The 16,938-nt window shown below is 35.9% G+C and overlaps 1 protein-coding gene and 1 long non-coding RNA gene across 5 annotated transcripts in view; one reads left to right on the top strand and one right to left on the bottom strand.

The window, feature by feature from the left end:
- The window catches only part of LAMA2 (laminin subunit alpha 2), a 380,279-nt gene that overhangs the window by 84,158 nt on the left and 279,183 nt on the right, over positions 1-16,938 (top strand). For all 4 annotated transcript variants that reach the window (XM_080586775.1, XM_080586773.1, XM_080586776.1 and 1 more), the window contains exons 2-3: positions 6,790-6,960; positions 11,812-11,924. In XM_080586775.1, the coding sequence (XP_080442901.1) occupies positions 6,790-6,960; positions 11,812-11,924 (284 nt within the window). The remainder of the gene's footprint in view (positions 1-6,789; positions 6,961-11,811; positions 11,925-16,938) is intronic.
- Positions 1-16,938, bottom strand: part of LOC308192848 — a 266,449-nt gene that overhangs the window by 158,999 nt on the left and 90,512 nt on the right. The window lies entirely within an intron of this gene.

The raw sequence follows: 16,938 nt of genomic DNA, 5'->3' as shown, positions 1-16,938 counted from the left end.
TGAGATTGAAATGGGATTTTCAATTCTCCATGGGTTATGTGAAGGGAAGAAAATAAAATTATGTCAGAACTGGTAAATGGTAGAAAAACTAATGTACAAAGCAATTATTTTGTTTACATTTACATCTAGTTTCAGTACCTCTCCTTTGCTGTAGCTGCTTCTTGACTACTTTTAAAAGTAGGTTATTCCAGTGACTATCCCCGCTTCATAATGAACCTGTAATCACTGTTCGGCAGCTGGAGATATAGTTAATATATTTGATTTCCCACTAGAATCCTTCCATCCCCTCTCAGCAAGGGAAATCAACTAGGTCTTGCAGTGTGCTCTGAAGGTCAATCAAATTGGGGTCAATCTATCTGGGAGGAGAGTGAGGGTGAGAGTGAGATTGAATTCAAAAGCTGACAGGCTTTATGAAAATGTCTTGTACCTGCTACTTGTGTATCTTGTGTGCTTCTGCTGATCTCAACTACTGCAATAAAGCATGTGGAAAATCTGACAGTTTCTCAAAGAAGTAAGTAATAAGGCATGACAAAATAGGGCAGGGTGCCAGGCATCAGATCGGTGGTTTTTATTCCACTGATACTCATTGAACTTTTATGAGCCTGGACATTGGTGAGGAATGTGAAAAGTACATAAAAGAAAACGTGAAGCTGGGCTGTTGTTTTCCTGTATGTTGTGGGATCAGGAAAACATAAGACAATGAATGAGGTAATACTGTTCTGCAGAAAACTTCAAGGAAATCAACAGTCTCAGAGAATGTTCTGAGAATCGGTAGGATAAGTAGCTATTAATGAGACCTCTATGAATGCAAGGTAATAATGGGAAATAGTATAGAGGATTATGGTTGGTGTAAAAAGTGAATATTGGCAAAAATATTATGGTTTCATTAGCAAAACCAAGGTTACAGTTTATATTCCAATTTGAGTGGACCTTGATGTGGGGCTATATGTGCCACAACCCTTAATAAGAAACAGCTACAGGTACATATTGGAACAGCAACATTGACTCTGTTCAGTCTTGGAAGCTGGAAAAGTTTAGGAAAAGTTGCTTAGGAAAAAACATGAAAGAAAAGATGAGTACAGTGATGCCTCCATCGGTAAAAGCCTGCAACAGCCAGTGATTTAGGGATATTCAGAGCTGACAGTTGCATACCAAGCCCTTCAGGTTTAGCAGTCCCAGAGGAACCTTGTTCTATGTATAATTCCAATTGTTTTTTAACTCACTTCTACTTCTGGAGTAAAACATTTTATAGTAAAGTATTCTAGAATTTAATTTCTATTAAACCGAAAAGAAGTTCCATTAATAAACAGATAAAAAATCCCAATCAATGAAGAAAACTTTTTTATGGTAAGATGAGTCATCAGCCCCAACTTGTGGTACAACTAACTAAACTTACCTTGTTCACTTCCATGCTAAACCCATTTATGATTTTATATACAGCTATATAATTTTATACATCTCCCATTGAGATCTTTTCCCAGCAGAAGGCTTGCAGACTATGTATTTCCACATTAAAAAGTCAATCTACAGGTGAGATCTCGCCACACCTTTCTTTACCTTTTAGTTCTGCCATGTCCTTTTGGAGATGACACTTGAGAAATTTTGTACAGTTACTAAGTTGTCATTATGGATGGATTCATGCAATAATGTAATGACTTTTTTTTCTATTCCTTCAGCTAATATTTTCATTGAAATATGCATAATAACTCTTTCAGGGGTGGTAATAGCTGGTGCAGAGCCTATCATATTATACCCCAGTGTATTAATTTCCATTCCTCACTTTCATCTGCCATTTTATTGCCTAGACAGACCATACTGTGAAATTTTTCTGCAACTCTTTGTAGTTTGTCCTTAGTTTGATTATTGTGAAAACTTCTATCATAAACTGTCACCTTACTTACTATCTTCTTTTAAAAATTATTTTTATACTTTTTAAAATTACTTTTTTTAATTACTTTTTAATTAAAATTACTTTTTAATCTTCTTTTTAAAATTACTTATTTAACTGTTGAACAGAACAGGATTCAGCAAAGATCACTGTGGTTTTCCAGTGTTATTTCCCCCTTTTTTTTTTGTTTACATAATTATGTCTTGAGTTGTCCTCATATGTCATGATAGCTTAGTTCCTTTAATGGCCTTTGCAGAATCTTGTCAAAGTGAATTTAATCTAAATATGCTGAATTTGGTGCATCACTCATATGTTTATGCTTGCCAATTTCTACAAAGAGCTCTGGTATTGATAAAGGATGAATTGTGTGGTTTCTGTTAAAAATAAATAAATTACCACTGGACTCAGTGTATCATACCGATCCACGCATCCACTATTTTTGTCTTTAAAACGGATATTGAGATCTGCTTTGATCCAGGAAGCTTTTGAAAAACTAACATTATTAGTTAGTGCTTTGGTACCAAGCCCTACTTAAGCAGTACAGTGGCGAGGCAAAAGTTGATTTCATTGGAGTTTGTAGGTGAAAATCACCTACCTATTACTGCTGATTTACTGCTGTTCAGTTTACCTTTTTTTAAATTTATTTTTTCCTAAAAGTGTTTCTGTTGACATCATGTGCTAGATTTATCATCAGTAATTCTGTAAGAATTGAGCAGGTTTCTTTTTGGTTGCAAATTTTTTTTGATTACCCTTGCATGGTACGCCATTTTAAAGAACTTGTTTAGTTTTTGTGTTATTTGTCTTTTATAGATAATCATCTGTCAACACTAAACAAGCTGTCTATCAGGTTTCTATCCGTAGAAGCTCAATGGAATATGTTGCAGGCTTATAGACCTAGGTGTAAAGCAGAAAGATAGAAAGATGGCTATACCTATTTCATAGGTTGGAATCTGAGACAGTGTGCTTCTCTTCATGAAACAGACATGTGTTGAAAACCAGAAATTGAGCCCAAGCTGTTAAAGCCAAAGTCTAATTACAAGCCAATCTTTTCTCTCTCTTTTCTTGCAATTGCTAGAATTTCGGTATTTAAAGGTAGAAAGGTAGATTTTTTTTGTTCCTTTTTTTTTTTTTTTTTTCCCCAGTAACACAAAGGAGGGAAAAGATTGATGTAGCTAGCAGTTGAAAGGAGTGGAATTTCTCTGCTTACACTTGAGCTACACAAAATAGAGATAATGTGCTTCTGGCTCAGATGTATTTTACCCAGTCTTTGCACTGGAGCAAGTGATTACTAAATGTTTTTGGCAATAAAGGAAGAAGATCTTTCTGTAATTATAGTAGATCATGTTTTGCAAGTATTTCATAGCAGGATGGCTGTAGAATTCAAGGTAATATTGATGACTAAATAAAATTTATAATTTAGTGAGCAATTGACTTTTAAGATGCACAAAACTAGTACACCACTTTTAAAATATTTCTTCTGTATGATTGTCATCATAAACATAAAAAAATAAGGCAAAGCTGTATAAAAATTAAAATGGGTTGCCGTGAGCTCTCTTGACTACTTTCACTTGCTATGGTTATCGTTGGATAGATGTGAATTTTAAAAAAGATACAGTGTATATTAGCATCATGAACATTCACATTTTTTATTTCAAATTCAAATGGCCTAATTAAAGGATTCAGGACAACAAATGCTTTCATCTTCTGTGTTGCTAGAATCTCTTGAATGTTTTGTGAAAAAGTGTTATATTAATTGCTAGAAAGCAATATGAAAAGCATTGCTTCCTCCATTCCATCAGGCTTGCCCATCAAATGGTATTTAAAAGCAGAGCGTTATTTTGGGCTGTGCAAAGCACTGTCCCAGAATTAGTGCAGAGCTTAGCATCACTTCTCTGACTGGTAGAAAGCATTTGCTTCAGCCACAGCTATAGTATGCATTCCTCTAAACATCTAAGAAAATTTACAGACTGGCACAGAACGAAAATGATACAGGAAGCAACTGATAGGTGACACAGCCCTTCCCTAATGGGCAGAGTAGAATTTCTGTTGTTGTCCCAGTTCTAGTTTTGCTTCTGCCTCTTCTGAGTAGGCTCATGTGACTGACAGTCATGACTTCATCCTGAGCTGTGTAGTAAGGGAGTCACAAGGATCTTACATTCCTGTACCAAATAGGTCGCAGTAAAACTAGATCAGTCATTAAAGCAGATTGGGATTTTCTCTGAAGAATCAATAAATAAATCCTACTGTGTGTGATGTTCATTGGAAATTGCCAAATCTATAATTTGCAATTCAAAAAATAAACAGTGTGTCAGAGGAATGCCCCCTTTAGGTAAATGTGGCCATTTTACAATAGCTATTAATTACATAAATGTGATCTGAGATCTGATGTATGGCATCTCATGGTAGGAAATGCAAGTTTAAAGGGAAGAGAATGTGAATTCCACCTACCACTCAAGGGAAAATGAATTATTTCTCCCATTCCAAAACGTCAACCTGATGCAGAAAATTTCCCTTCAGCTCCCTCAAGGAAAGCTGTAGACCTGAACATGAATGCTCTTAAGGCTTCTTGGAAGTACAGACTATTTGAAAAAAGTTCAAGTAGGTAGTTGTTAATTGTGATTTTTAACTTGTTAAAATTATGGTGCCAGGGAGTTCATCAATACCAAACCGTAAGCACTGGTTGAGGGGTGGGAGGACTTTGTGCATCTCCTGCTCCCTTCCTGCCAGATCCATTCCTGTGAGCCTGCAGGAAGTGGAACACCGCACACTCAACACGGTCTCTTCAGTGAAACATCTAATGCTCGTTTAGGTGCCTGTGTTTGCACTGATTATGGACAAGGATGTATGGTACTTTTGCCCTAAGTTACACTGCACATAAAAGAGGCTACCTGAGAGTGAATTTTTATTCTAACCGATGAGCTTCTTAAGTACTCTATATTTCCTATGTCTCTTAAATTAGAATTTGAGTTAAAATTTAGAATATTGATATCATTTGTGTATAGACACACAATGTGTATATTTTTATAACTTTGTGAATCTGGAGGCTTTTTGCATGTTCTTTTTCAGCTGTTACACTATTTTTGAAGGAATATTTTTCCTGATTTTATGTACTGCAATTCATTTCATGTAGTATCCTAGAGTCCTTTTAGCAGGCTCCCTTTTGAGGAAATAAGCTACTCGTCTCCAAACGAAATGCCAGATTCTGTGCTAAGACTAAATGATTACCGTCTTTTACACTATTAACTTTACACAGTCTAAAAAAAGAATAATGCGGCTGTAAGTCAACATAGGAGGTTCCACAGCTATTAACAATTCATCTACTCTGCTAATGCTTACACTGTTTTTTACCATGTGCCCCCATTGTAGAATACAGCAAATATAACTGATTGCATTGAATAAAAATGCAAGAACAACTGTACAGATTCTCAAATGTGATGAAAATGGGCTGTAATCTGTACAGAAGAAAGCTACAAAGATCAATAAAATCTCAACTATTGATTGGCTATACAAATTACATAGGTTAGTAACTAATTGGTTGCCTTGAACAAGTGGTGTGTTTGATATGGTTCTAAAGCGAGCGTGAGAGTCACTAACTCACAGTGTCAGAGGACAGCTGTACCATGACCATGCAAGCTTGGTAATTAAATGGCACACAGGTTAATTGCAGACAGGAGACTGGAGTTAAAGGACTGAAAGGAATCACTTGAATAGTGTTCTCTATAGAGGAAAAAGGAAGCCTTTTTAAAGGGATCTTTATCAATGTACAATTGCAAATTCAGTTTTGATTAAAGCCTTATTTTAAAGCTATAATAATAATACAAAAGGTTTATAAACTGAATGGATTACAGAAGAGTGCATTTGGGGCCAGTGAAAATTGCCACCATATAATTCTGAAGACGATCCCAATCCATACCTTAGAATTTTGTTGTTGTTGTTGTTTTGGTTTAACCTCCAGCCATGACAAATTATTCTTTTAAGGATACAAAACATTGATTTTCATGTGAACGTATACATTCAACCCATCAAATCAGTTTGTCTCCATGGATCGATTTTATCATGGCTCAAAGATTTTGATCAGTATTTATTGGGAGGGAGAGTAAGCCACCTTAACGATGGTTCTTCATATGGGTTATAATTTTTATAGCTTACTGCTACATGAAAGTCAGTTCAGCAGAGCAGTCAGATGTGTTTAAGTGCCGTGGTGAATGAGAATTATATCACACAGCAAGAGCACCTGAGAAAAATAACAACAGCACTGTCGTAGAAGATATAACGTTGTATACATTATCCACTTCTTGAGGAAAGGGGAAGAGGAAGCAAACCATGCATGGCAGATGTTGTTCATGTTGCTGCATGAATTACTCAGTTCCTCTGATGGCAGGGGTGACTGAGAGGTCCTAAGCAGAACAGTAAGACAGTGTAACACAAATGATGCAGTCTGTGAAGGAGAAGCTTCTCCATGGGAATGTAAGCAGAAAGGAAGAGTAATAGGGAGTTTTCATGGGTATTTGCGTACAATGATTCAAAGCCCAATTGGGTAGGCAGTCAAAATAATGGTTTGATTATGAAAAGAACAATTTGATGATCCTTTTTATGTTTCCATACCATATTTTCTCCTCTGACATTCTGCTGCTCAAGATATAACCAGAGGGTACGAATCTGAATTTTAGAAGGGAATGAGGAGGAAATCACCAGTATAATGGCTTTATTCTAAATTCTGGATTCAAAGCCAAAGTTGGTGGTGCTTTTCTGTGCTTCATTACTTCCATAGTTGTTGAAAAGAAAGCCTTTTGCTTAGATGCCATAACAGATGTTATGTTCATTTGTGATTGTATTACTAAATTCACCTTGCGTTTGCCTCTGTTGCTTTTGTTTATGATTTTATTTTATTTTGTTTCCAGGATTGTTTCCTGCAGTGCTGAACCTGGCTACTAATGCTCTCATCACAACCAATGCTACCTGTGGAGAAAAGGGTCGGGAAATGTACTGCAAGCTTGTTGAACATGTTCCTGGGCAGCCTGCAAGGAACCCTCAGTGCCGTATTTGCGATCAAAGGAGCAGGGTTCCACATCGTACGTGTACCATTTTCATTTTGTTCCTTTCAAATGATTTTTTTCCTAGTGGTTGTAGATACTCAGCAGACAAAGATGTATGTCAGTGGCCTGATTACTATGAAATGTCTACCTCTTTCTTTTTAAATTAGGTTACCCATCTCTTCCTTTAGTATTTCAAAATCTGTATCTGTTACATAGACTTAGCTAACTGAAGCTTTAATTGACAGAGTGTAAGTGGAGAACTGAAGTTCAGATTTAGGAAAACTAAGTGTCTACAGCTGTTGTTGGCTTCTCTTCATATATGCTGACCATGAATGAAAAACAGATTACTCTTACCTGTATACTTACATATAGAATTTGAACATTTCAGCCAGCCTAAGCAACATCTGAAATTTCAGTTTAGGGCTAACTAACTGTTGTGGTTTAATCTGGCTGGCAGCTAAGCGCCACACATTTGCTCCCCGTCCCCCTCTCCAGTGGGATGGGGGAGAGAATTGGAAAAAAGTAAAAGCTTGTGGGTTGAGATAAAGACAGTTTATTAAGACAGAAAAGAAAGGAAAATAATAATGATAATAGTACTGCTAATAATAATGTGTATAAAACAAGTGATACACAGTACAATTGCTCACCACCTGCTGAGTGATGCCCAGCCTATCCCCAAGCAGCCAGTATCCCCCACCCTGGCCAGCCACCCCATATTAATTGCTCTGCATGACTCCATATGATATGGAATACGCCTTTGGCCAGTTTGGGTCAGCTGTCCTGGTTCTGACCCCTCCCAGCTCCTTGTGCACCTCCAGCCTGCCCACTGGCAGGACAGTGTGAGAAGCTGAAAAATCCTTGACTTAGTGTAAGAACTGCTCTGCAACAATTAAAACATCAGCGTGTCACCAACATTATTCTCATCCTAAATCCAAAACACAGCACCATACCAGCTACTAGGAGGAAAATTAACTCTACCCTAGCCGAAACCAGGACACTAACCCATTTTATTGTGTTTTGGGATTTTTTTTTTAATTATTTTGTAGTTAATTCAGTTTGACTGAGACAGCAAAAAGGAGATTAGACAATTAAACTGCTTGGTTTAATTGCTTAGGTTTTAATATTAAAATTGATCTGCACAAACGGTGTTTTTCTTAAGACTGCCAGCAAGCAAAATCAGTTTTCACATATAAACTTAATATCATCAGGTTCAGAGATGTGTGTTTCTTACCAGTTACGAATCATTTGGAAGATTAGAAATAAGAGAACTTCTGTCTTGATTGTACAAGTTTAATTTCATATGAGCTTGCAATGAAAGACATTCATAGAATTAACCTGGTCAGATTTTTCTGGGTATATCGACACTGCAGATGATAGAAGATGTAGAGACTCTTGATACAGCTTCTAATGGAATAGATGCAATGTTAGAAGAAGCATACAGAAGCATGAAGTTTCCTGAAGACAATATATCTTTTTTTTTTTTTTTCCAATTGTTTACCTCTAAAACTTAGATTAGACATATTTATACCTTATGACAAAGCATACTTAAGCATGTGGTTAAAGCCACGGGAAATAAATAAATAATAATAATAATTTATCTACTAACTTGCTAACTCTACACAGGATGAGCAACCTGTGGTATAGCTTTCCAGAAAGAAGCCTCTCCTTAGAGGCTTCCTTCCTGGGCCACCCTTCCTAGAATTATTTTACCAATTACACAGTCTTTTCCTAATAGCTAATCTGCATCTTCCCTGCAGAAATTCAAGTATGTTATGTTTTTCCTAACCTCGGCCAACACAGGGAATGGATTACTTCCATTTTCTTTGCAAAAGTCTTTTTACTTACTTGAGGGTTGCTATTATTGCTCTGTCTAGTTTTTACACTAATCTATTCTTTTCCTGTCTTTCTCCGTATAGGTTGTATGATCTAGAACTCTATGTAAACTGCAATTCTCAGTTCTCTCTAGAGGTTTTCATCTATATTAAAATTCACCTGAGCTCTTACCAACACTGCAGAGAGATTCAGGTTTCCTTCAGAATAAGCAGATTATATTGCTGTTTACACATCTAATTTAGATATATCCCCATTTAAATTGTGTGATACCACTGAGAGATATTTAGCTAGTTGGCCATTGTAATCCCCAGATGCTTTCTCACTAAATGACTACCTATCCACTTGCTCCCTATCTTGTATTTACAAAGCTAATTATAATTGCCCCATTATAGATTACTTCAATTGTCTGAACACAGTTGCAACTTACTTTTTTCCCCCAAGGTCATTTTTCAAGTTTTGATGGCTTCTTTAATTGTAGTAAATGCTGTCTTCTCAGGAAAGATCATGCATTTGTATTGTAGCAATGTAAGCATTCAAATGATTTTACATTATAGTAGTGGGTCTCATTCAGAAGATTAAATTTTTTTTGGCTGCATTTAGACTGCCAGAAACACTGTGTGATATATTCTGTCCTTTCTTTACAGAAGAGCATTTAGATATGCATGTACATAATACAATTATTGGTTTTTTTTATCAACTTTAACTCCAATAAATAAATAAATAAATAAAACAGAGCTGTACTGCTTTGTCTCCATGTTCCACCTATAATAGTAGATAGATGCATGTATGTTTATACAGCCCTCTTTATTGTCGCCATTTATATGTATAAACACCTCATCTGAATGATTTGTATCCATGTTTTCCCTCGCTCCTACCCTCTTCTAAATTTGAGAGACTGCTTGGCTTCAGAATGACTGGCCTTTTGTTGCCAACCTCATCTCTTTTTAAGGTTTTTAAATGTTCATTTGGCAGAAGGAAGTGCTTTATTTAAACAAAGTTAGCTCATTAATGGGAGAACCATGTAATGTAACCAGACTTTAAATGATCCCCCTGGAATGTGTGAGTCTGGAGTGCCTCCCCTTAATTACTGTAGTAGGAAATGAACACAGATTCCCTGGTTAATCACATGTGAGCCCAAATTAAAGAAGAGAGTTTGATGGGTTCAGTCTATAAGTTCCCCCCATCCTTGTCATCCATTAGAGAGACTGGTCCTTGAACTGCGTTTGCAATCCAGTCCGTTTTGCAAATACTGTATAATTTTCCCTTCCTTTTTAAAAAGGTAAAAAATGCCAACAATTAATCAGTTTTCAAATTAATTATGATTAAACTTTCATAATGGTGATTACAGTTAACTGTTGATTCATCTCCCAACTGTCCTTCTCATGATTTATCTTTATATCAATTTCACCTGAAGAGACTTGCATCAAAATTTCCAATTAGACAGTTTCTGACACAATCACTGAGGAGCTCTGAGTTTGATTTACAAATGATTTTTTGCTAGCACTCATTTAAAGCCAAAGTTTGTGAAGATGATCAGAGATCTGAGAATTGACAACATGTAAGGCTTGGGTGTTATTTTATTTTTCTTTTTTTTCTTCAATAGAAAGATAATGCTGCTAACAATGTCACTTGTAGTGTGTATCCTAGCTGGCAGATGTTGATGCTCAGTAATGCCACTGAATAATTTGATTTTTAAATTAAATTTTTCACATTTTCAATTTTGCAGGCTTATACCTTCTATTACTCCCACAAAGCCCTTTAATTGTATCTTTAAATATGTTCAGACATTCTGGCTTTCCTTAATGAGCTAGTCCTCCTGTCCTCCACAGGTGGTTGATGTAGCAAGAAAACAGAGACACAAAGACTGTCTATCTCACTGGTTTATTTAAATAATAATTAGAATAACAAGGAAATTAATCAATTCATGAATTAATTCTTTGGAATACTAGGATGAGCTAGTAATGAAACATATTCTAGTTTTATATCCAGAAAGCCTGCCAGTTTAGAAAGCTATCCATAATGAGAGGGGTAAGATTTCTCTGACCTTGTTATGTTCTTGCTGACAGAATGCACATAGAAGAAACCTACTGTATTTGAATTACCTTTGGGTTATTTTCACCATAATGTACAGACTTGCTCTAGGTAATTAGGGACTTCAAAATGCATCAGATAGAACCTCATATCTTTTAAAATTGAGATTTTGGTATTCTCCAGTTGATACAGGAGACAGTCATGAATTGGCCATAAAAAGTAACCTAGAGTTGAGTGCTATTTTTCTCAGTCAAAGTAACATTAAAATACTGTGTAATTAAATTTCATTAGATTAGAAGATCTTGAAATCTAACAATAATTTCATTCTGTAAATATTCTTTTATCCCAATTATTTTGGATTTATTTGTGACACTGCAACAGACTAAACGTGGGCATGAAAAGTAATGCATCTTGGACTTAGATATGAATGGTTTATATGTTAAAAGTGAGCCATCTTTGTACATGTGTTTGTGAGTCAGACAATTTTCCTGTTGAGAAATATATTCTGTAATAATTCATGAATCATCTTCTCTGTAACAATTTCTGAATTATTTCCTGAATTATTGCCATGTGCTTAGGAATGCAAGTACCAGAATTACTGTGATCTCTGCTTTCCCTGCACACCAGACCTCAGGATTCTGATTTGTTGTTTCTATTGCAACATTTAATGACTTTGCAGTACTTAAAACTTTGAAAGATTGCAGGAAGTGTTCACGCCATCTGATTTAGATGCCTATATTTTCTGTAGACTCAGGAGAGCCTCCAGCTGTATTTATTTAGGTACTCTGAGTAACCTCGTGGCAAGACTAACCAAATTTCGGGGCTAATATTAGACGAATATTCTAGTAACGATAAGCCTAAGACTGCTCCAAGAGAAAAAAAAAAAAAGATTTCCTGCTTTTTCTTTTAATGTTCTACCTTGTTAGTTCTATAGTTGTATTCAAATCTAGAATTTAGATCTAAAACCATTTATATGTCTGAATTACTCTTAAATACATTTACATATTTCTGTTGCTCTAACAGAACGACATCCGATAACAAATGCAATTGATGGCAAGAACACTTGGTGGCAAAGCCCTAGTATCCAGAATGGAATTGAATATCATTATGTGACCATTACATTGGACCTCCAACAGGTAGATGACTTCTGTTTGTTTTTATAAGGGCTTTCTTTCTTGCACAATATCTCACCTGGATTATTTTCCTCTTTGCTTTATGTTGCTTTTATATTATGAAGACACTCTTGGCTTCTCTTGTAATTTTTTTTGGTCATTTTTATGGGTAATGCTGACAGACCTGTTCATTTTAACATAGTGTACCAAATTAAAAACAATTTTCATATGTTTTTATGAAGTCACATTTAAAATTATATTAAATATAGCCTTTTTTAAAAAAAAACATAGCTTCTGGTTTGGCTCTGTGAAGTCAATTAAAAGAATATTCCATGTACTCATAAATAAAAGTTTATGTTTAGACTAATATTGTTTATTGTATCAATAATATAGTTTTATTCACTGCAACAATATTTCAGCTGTGTTAGTGATCCATGCTCAGGTAGTGGATTATTTTGAGGGACAGCCTGGAGAGTAAAAGGAGGAGTTTGGCTAATGTGGTCTTTAAATAAATTGCCTTTTGTTACTGAAACTGTGCTTGACAGCTGTAGCCATACAGAATGAATGCTTATCTGATGCTTACAGAAATGCTATATAAATTCCAGGCATGTAAGAAAGTGGATATGAGGGCTGATGGTAAATCATTTTATTTTCTTTATGCAATGATAAATAAAGAACAATTACCTGGTACCGAAGCTATTCATCATGTTATTAAACTTGACCATTTTGGCATTCAATTAACTAGATAACAAAGTAATCTTTTTGTTGTTGGTTGTTTGTTTGTTAACCCTTAGTCTTCTCTGGTCTCATTCAAGTTGCAAACAAATATAGGCCAGCCACAGGCAAAGGAAACATACTCCATTTTCCAGCTGTTTAGAAAAAAGGGGAGGCCCTTTCTCTGATTCCAGTTCCCAGCTCCCCCTTCCTCTCTGATCTCTTCAATGAGATTGGTTTTCTGTTTTGGTCTACTGCTAGTATTTTATCAGCTTCACTTGGAACCTGCCTATCCTTATCTCCCTTCTTTCTCATTCACCTTTACTTAAAGAGAACAATAGTAATCACTAGAAAGGCTTGCATAAAGCATAGCTTGATAGAAAGAGTGAAGCCAAAGGTATTGCATGGAGCCATCAGCAGGCATGCATACGTAAATATTTTTTTTTAATAGATCATAGTCTTAACTTAGTCCAGAACTCAGAACTTCAGTAAGGCTTAATGAAGAGTATAATACTTGATTTCTAGTTTTTGCCATTTATTACTTGAAAACAAACTATCACCCAAATGATATCTGATGGTGCAAATTCTTTTAAGTACTTTGTATTTGTGACAATGAAGTACTTGGAAGCCTCTTTACTGCTTCACACCTGGAAAAGCCTTTGAATCTTGGAAGAATTATTTGCATTTTGGCTTTGGAGTTATTATTTGTATTGCCAAAAATAATAATAACAAAAAAAAAATCCTTCATCTGGGTCCTTGGCCTTGTATCTGCAAAAGTATTTAACGGTCGTTTCTGTTTCAATCAGCAGAGCTGAACTCTTTTAGAGAAGTTTAAGTTCCTGCGCAAGGAACTTTATCAAGGAATTATCAAGTTATTTTTAAAATGTCTTTTAAAGTTTCAGAGTTTGGTTTGCCTGTACAAAGGGATTGTGCCTCTTGTTGGTTCTGATCTATTAATGTGATAGGACCTGAGGGAATGACTTGAAGCTGCGACATGGGAGGTTCAGGCTGGATATCAGGAAAAGGTTCTTCACCGAGAAGTTAGTCAGGCACTGGAACAGGCTCCCCAGGGCAGTGGTCATGGCACTGAGCCTGATGGAGTTCAAGAAGTGTTTGGACAACGCTCTCAGACACATGATATTATTATTATTTTTTGGGTGGTCCTTCGGGGACCTAGGAGTTGGACTCGATGATCCTTGTGTGTCCCTTCCAACGCAGATATTCTATGATTATATATATATAATTAGCTCTTGAGCATTAGGACTGAATTAGCACTCTAGTGATCTTTACTTGTGTAGTTGCTTCAGCCAGGTTTGCTAAGCTAGAACTTTACTTTTTTTTTTCCCTGTTGTGTCAGTATTCAGCTTGTTATAATAAATTTATAAAACAAACAAACAAACAAAAAAAAAGTGTGCAGTTCCTAAAACTTTTTTTTTTTTATTGTATACTCAAAACTAGCTACTGCGGGGTCAGTGACTCCACTGAGAAAAAGTACAGATTGTTCTAATGTATTTAAAAGGCTTCTTTGTATGCCATTTCACCAGTGGTCTGAGAATACTGTATCATGTTGTGTGGGTTTGTTTTGATGGGTGGGTGTGGGGGTGTTGTTTTGGTTTTGCATGGTTTTTAAGTGAGACAAGGCTCATGCCTGTTGTCCATTCCTCCTTTCCCCTCTCCCCCTTGTTCTCTTGCTTATTGTTCCAAGAAAGCTTGGTGGGGCCTTTCACAGGACTAATGCTGATCCCTTCTCTTAAACCCATTCAGTTGCACTGGCTGAAATGTGAGAGAGCGTGTCAGAGTATGGGTATGTCAGAGAGGTGGGATATGACCCTGTGCTACTGATACTATCTGACTAACTCTAAATGATGTGAGGAGCATACGTAGAGTTAGGAAGGCATGCTTGCTCACCATCTTACATGAACAGAGCAACAACTTTGTTCTGCAAAATGTAGTATATTGTACTATGCTTGGCTTGTGGAATTTTCCTTAAGAAATGAGAGGTTTTTTTGGGTTTTGAGGAATATTAGGAGTTTTTATTTTCTTGTTTGGATCTTTTGTAAAAACAACACTGTAGGCTTTATTAAAGAAGTCAGTAAAATATGAAATTTCCCTTCCAGCTAACGTCATGGATAGTAGCCATTGTGAATGGCTGAAGGTCACCAGGTATCTTTGAGACTTCACTTAAAAGAAATTCTGTTCTTTATTTTTGCCTTATGTGAGATTCAGTAATTGCTATGTTTGTGTTGATAAATTCTTGCTTTACGTACAAAAATGCTTGACTTCTTTTTATAGGATAGAAATAACAAATGACAAACCTACAAGTAATGGACTGTAAATTGCAGGAATGCGTTAGTTTGTATGTTATTACTAGTAATTATGATAGTATATGAAATGCTTTCAGCAAGTCTTAATTTCATGAAAAAATCAGGAAAATAATTACAATTTTTTCACTTATATAATGCTTGACCTTTGGGGGCATCTGCATATATATTTTTTTACTTTATTGTGCAGTACAGCTGTGTAAAAAATAGTGTATACTAGTTAAGAATAATTAATAAGGATATTTTACTTCATACAGTTTAACTTTAGAAGGAGTCAAAATATTTTCAGTTAGCTTGGGAAAAACGCAGTTGTTTGTTTATTTGCTTTCTCCCAACAGTTGAGGTGTAACAGAGTATTTATAAAAAAGCTTTCATATGTAAGGAGGCCAGGCTTCTAATTCACTAAGGTACCTTTGAAATTTGTACTCCATTTATATTATAAAAATACATGTTGAAAATTGAGACTGTTTTGTTCTCAGCATCTTTGCTAATTTGCTCTTAACCCTTCATTTTTCCAGACTTCTTAGCCATTTTGACAATCTTATCTATTTCACAAGAATATTCTGGAACATAATTCATAGCTGTACATCTGAAATTATTTTTACAGTGCTATTTACCCAGAAAGTGGATAGAGATCAAAATATGAGTGTAGATTTATTTGGGAGTCATTCAGACAAATTTAAATGGGGGTTAAAATTGAGAAGTTGAGCTACTCAGGTTATTGCAACTGCAGAGCTGAGTTTGGCAGGGTAGGTTCATCAGTACACTAGGTTTTTTCATCAGCACACTAGGTTTTTTCATCTGTGAAGTGCTCACATACACACAGAGAATGTGTTCTGCATCTTTGCTGGCTGCGTAGGGTCTGTGGATTTGGCCTTAAGAGTGATGGGTTCAAGTGCAACAAAATTAACTCAAGTCCAGTGAGTGCAATGTTTCACAGGACAGAAAATAATTCTTCTCTTATAAAGAAGCTCCTTCTGTTGACGAGCTATGCTCTTTCAAGAAGTAGAGAAAAAAGGAGGTTGCAAAACAGAAATGGTTGGATTTCCAGGACAAATATATTCCCTGTATTCATGCTATCTGAAATCCTCATTTGGTTCAATGATTTCAGTGATGTGGAAGAGTAGTAGAATATCTTTAAAGAAAATTGGCAAATACACAGGGAAACCAATTAGAAGTTTGCGGTGAGGTGGTCAGCCCATCTGTTTCCAATTTCTACATACATCAGGACACTTTCATGAGCAAATACCCTGCTGTTGTGGGGAACTAGGACATTGACAATATCCTTGGTATTGCTAAGATGTTTATGCCAGGAGCATATTTATAAGGGTTTTGATTTTCTGACTAGACACTTTACATGTTTATTTTAATGGTGCAGGAATATTTTATGTGACTTGTAGATGTCAATGAACACTGGGTGGGTGGACACAGAGTTAATGCTGTGGTGGTAACTGTTGGATTTAATAAGTATATCTTAATTGTCTGAGATTGTGGGGGAATAGTTCAGTGTACAGGAAATCCTTTCTAGGCATATATTTCTAAATAAAAACAAAGTAGTTGACACCCCTCAGAGCCTCATAAGATCTGGTAGAGCAGCAAGAATCACTGAATAAGCTATATAGTTCTTTTCTCTATAAAGAGACCACAGTTCATCAGTTTTCATTTCTTTAAGCACTGATAGTGTCCCGCTCCTTCAACTCTGCTTTTCAACTCCTCCTTCCATGGGAAGGGAGCAAGGATTCTAAGGAATTCTGTTCTGCCTCCATGTAGAAATCACTGCAGTCCTACTTGCCTTTTCTTCTGAAATGTATTCCACCAGTTTTTAGAACATAAGTTTGGACTTTACCGTTTGAGTGGCACATGTTATACTTTGGAAAGTGGCATTCCTGGAACTAGATAGAGAACTGAATAACTGGAAGTAGAAGCGTGCTTGACCTCAGAAGCACTTTGAGAAGCATTTATGAAAAGTGGAGCGCAATATTCTGTAAGTGCTAAGCTCATTA

The sequence above is a fragment of the Anser brachyrhynchus genome, assembly GCF_964034855.1.
Source record: "Anser brachyrhynchus genome assembly, chromosome: 3".
Lineage (NCBI taxonomy): Eukaryota > Metazoa > Chordata > Aves > Anseriformes > Anatidae > Anser > Anser brachyrhynchus.
Note: the sequence above shows the minus strand (reverse complement) of the source record. Positions and strands in the feature narration are given on the sequence as shown.